Source organism: Ambystoma mexicanum, chromosome 7q (assembly GCF_040938575.1).
Source record: "Ambystoma mexicanum isolate Mex_15411 chromosome 7q, UKY_AmexF1_1, whole genome shotgun sequence".
Taxonomy (NCBI): domain Eukaryota; kingdom Metazoa; phylum Chordata; class Amphibia; order Caudata; family Ambystomatidae; genus Ambystoma; species Ambystoma mexicanum.
In genome coordinates this window covers 1,056,392,037-1,056,394,603 of record NC_090941.1, presented here as the reverse complement: position 1 = coordinate 1,056,394,603, position 2,567 = coordinate 1,056,392,037, and the positions used below count along the sequence as shown (strand labels likewise).

General features: G+C 39.5%; 1 protein-coding gene across 1 annotated transcript; it reads left to right on the top strand.

Annotated features, from left to right (window-relative positions):
- The first annotated feature begins 764 nt into the window (after positions 1-764).
- On the top strand, positions 765-1,727 carry LOC138528160 (olfactory receptor 52K1-like). The gene has a single exon (XM_069639612.1). The coding sequence runs from the start codon at positions 765-767 to the stop codon at positions 1,725-1,727; it is 963 nt and encodes a 320-aa protein (XP_069495713.1).
- The last annotated feature ends 840 nt before the right edge of the window (positions 1,728-2,567 follow it).

Sequence of the window (2,567 nt, the reverse complement as noted above, 5' to 3'; positions counted from 1 at the left end):
TAGAATGAAAATGTTGAACTTCACCAAGTCAAAAGCAGCTGAAGAATCCAGGCAGTGTGCCTCGTATCTGGTCCTGGTCCCTGAAGAGAGCCGTTCTGGAAAGTGTTAGGTTCTCCTTGAGAATGAACTCAAAGCAAGCTTGTATCAATTATTTACACAATCTTTGACAAGAAACAGTTCAGTGGTTGAAGCACTCACTCCTGACATCTGGATTCAACATACAGCTTATTGGTTTAAATCCCAACCGATCTGACTCCTCTGTTCACTCTTCCACTTTCCATATATTGAGTATCATGAAATTGACAAATAGTAACATATGATCTTTACAGCACTATGAAATGGCAAACGCTGTGAATGGAAGAACCTACTAAAAACAAGTTCCCATTATTAGCAGTGACAAGCATATTGACCCAGTTGCGTACGTTCAACAAAAGTGATGTCAAAGTTTATTTTATTTGTTCATAACTACATTTCAACAAAAGAACAATTTACCAACTCTCTTATGATTGGCAATGCCATAGCTCCTTCTTTAAACTGTTGCAGAAAAGTTTAATCTGCTATTTTCAGCTATCAATTGCCGAACAGGATCCACCATTTGCTGAGAAAATGTGTTTTGCTTTAAACCTCTTATTGATGCTTTTTCAGACTCAGCGGGTCAGAAGAAATTGATCCATTCTATATTCTAATATTGACCTTGTTTTCTTTTTACAGGAACGGGATACGAGAAGTATCAAAAGGCAGCAGAAATCAACAATGTAACCAGTATGCAAGTAACCTCCAACACCACAAGCCTCATTCCTCTTATTTTCATTCTGATCGGCATTCCTGGGCTGGAGGAAGATGGACTATGGCTATCAATCCCATTTGTACTTGTTTATACAATGGCGATACTTGGAAACTGCACTCTCTTATATATTATCAAGACAGACCGAAACCTCCATGAACCCATGTATTTTTTCCTTTCTCTGTTGGCAGCCAATGACTTAGTGTTTCCCAGCTCAACAGTGCCCAACATGCTAAAGATATTTTGGTTTGATTTTCGAGAAGTTAGTTTCACTGGTTGCCTTGTCCAAATGTTCTTTGTCCATTCCCTTTCGGTGGTTGAATCCGGGATCCTGTTGGCCATGGCTCTCGATCGCTACGTTGCTATCTGTTATCCTCTGAGATATACATCACTTTTGACTAGCGCACTATTGCAGAAAATAGGACTGGTGATTATTATCCGTGCCATTGTTACTATACTCCCAATTCCCATTTTAGTTAGGCGATTGCAATACTGCAAGTACAATATCATCTCCCATTCCTACTGTGAGCATATGGCGGTGGTGAAGGTGGCTTGCGGAGATGTGAGCCTCAACAGCATGTATGGTTTGGTTCTGTCTCTTTCTATAACAGGGTTTGATCTGTTGTTCATTGGACTGTCTTATATGATGATACTGAGGGCTGTCTTTAGACTGCCCTCTGAGCAGGCTCGCCACAAAGCATTCAGCACCTGCGGGGCCCATGTGTGTGTCATACTGGTCACTTACACGCCAGGCATCTTCTCCTTCGTGACTTACAGATTTGGACAAGAAAATGTACCCCATCATGTCCATGTTCTGCTGGCTAATGTGTACATCCTTTTCCCAGCCATGCTAAATCCAATGGTTTATGGCATTAAGACCAAACAAATCCGCCGCAGGGCACTAGACATTTTCCATAAGGGAGGCATTCACTTTTGCACTTAACCTGTTAACAGCAACATATGTTCATCAATACTCTTTTGTGAGGCATCCATCGAATTTACAATATGTTAATCCACTGCACATGGTATTTTCATAAGTATCCAGTGAACATGTCCTTATTGTCAATGACAATAGTGTTGCCACAGATATTATCAAAAGCAATAAGAATGTCCTGTCAATAATGTACTCACGGGAGAATATGCTTCATGCAATATTTTGGGAAAGACCACCATCCAAAAATAAATCCCAAATGTGCTAAGACTGAAGATGAAATAGTAAATCGACAAACTTGTGAAATATGAAGAGCCTTTTGACTTTGATTAAAAACATATTGAATTAGGGATATTCTACTCTGGGGATATTATTGATGTTCTGCTGATCCTTTAGTTGGAAATGTTTTGTAGGTGATGTTTCAGCATAGAGCCCTTGCCTCTTAATTCTTGAGTATTAGAATATTATTTTAGCAGAAATATACATTTATATTTGATCTATTATACATACAGGGCTGTTTCAGATGCAATCAGGTACTGGGAAAAACAGTTGGAGTAGTTCACATGAAACTTTATTAAAAGAAATATCACAAAAAACAAGTGTTGCAACCTATCACATATGTTCTACATTTATTTGCATACAGATGTCAAAAGTAGCCCAGGCTGTACTTTTGAGAGTGTACTCGGACCACCTGAATTTCCATAGATTTGATGTTTGCAAATTTCCATCGGGCTCAGGCGTTGTGGTGTGGTAAGTTCATGCTCACTGGTTATATATGAAGTGCACTAAGTTGGAGTTCATGATCAGTGTTGCTGGTAGCAGCAGAGACAGGAGTTCATTGGTAGCTTGGCT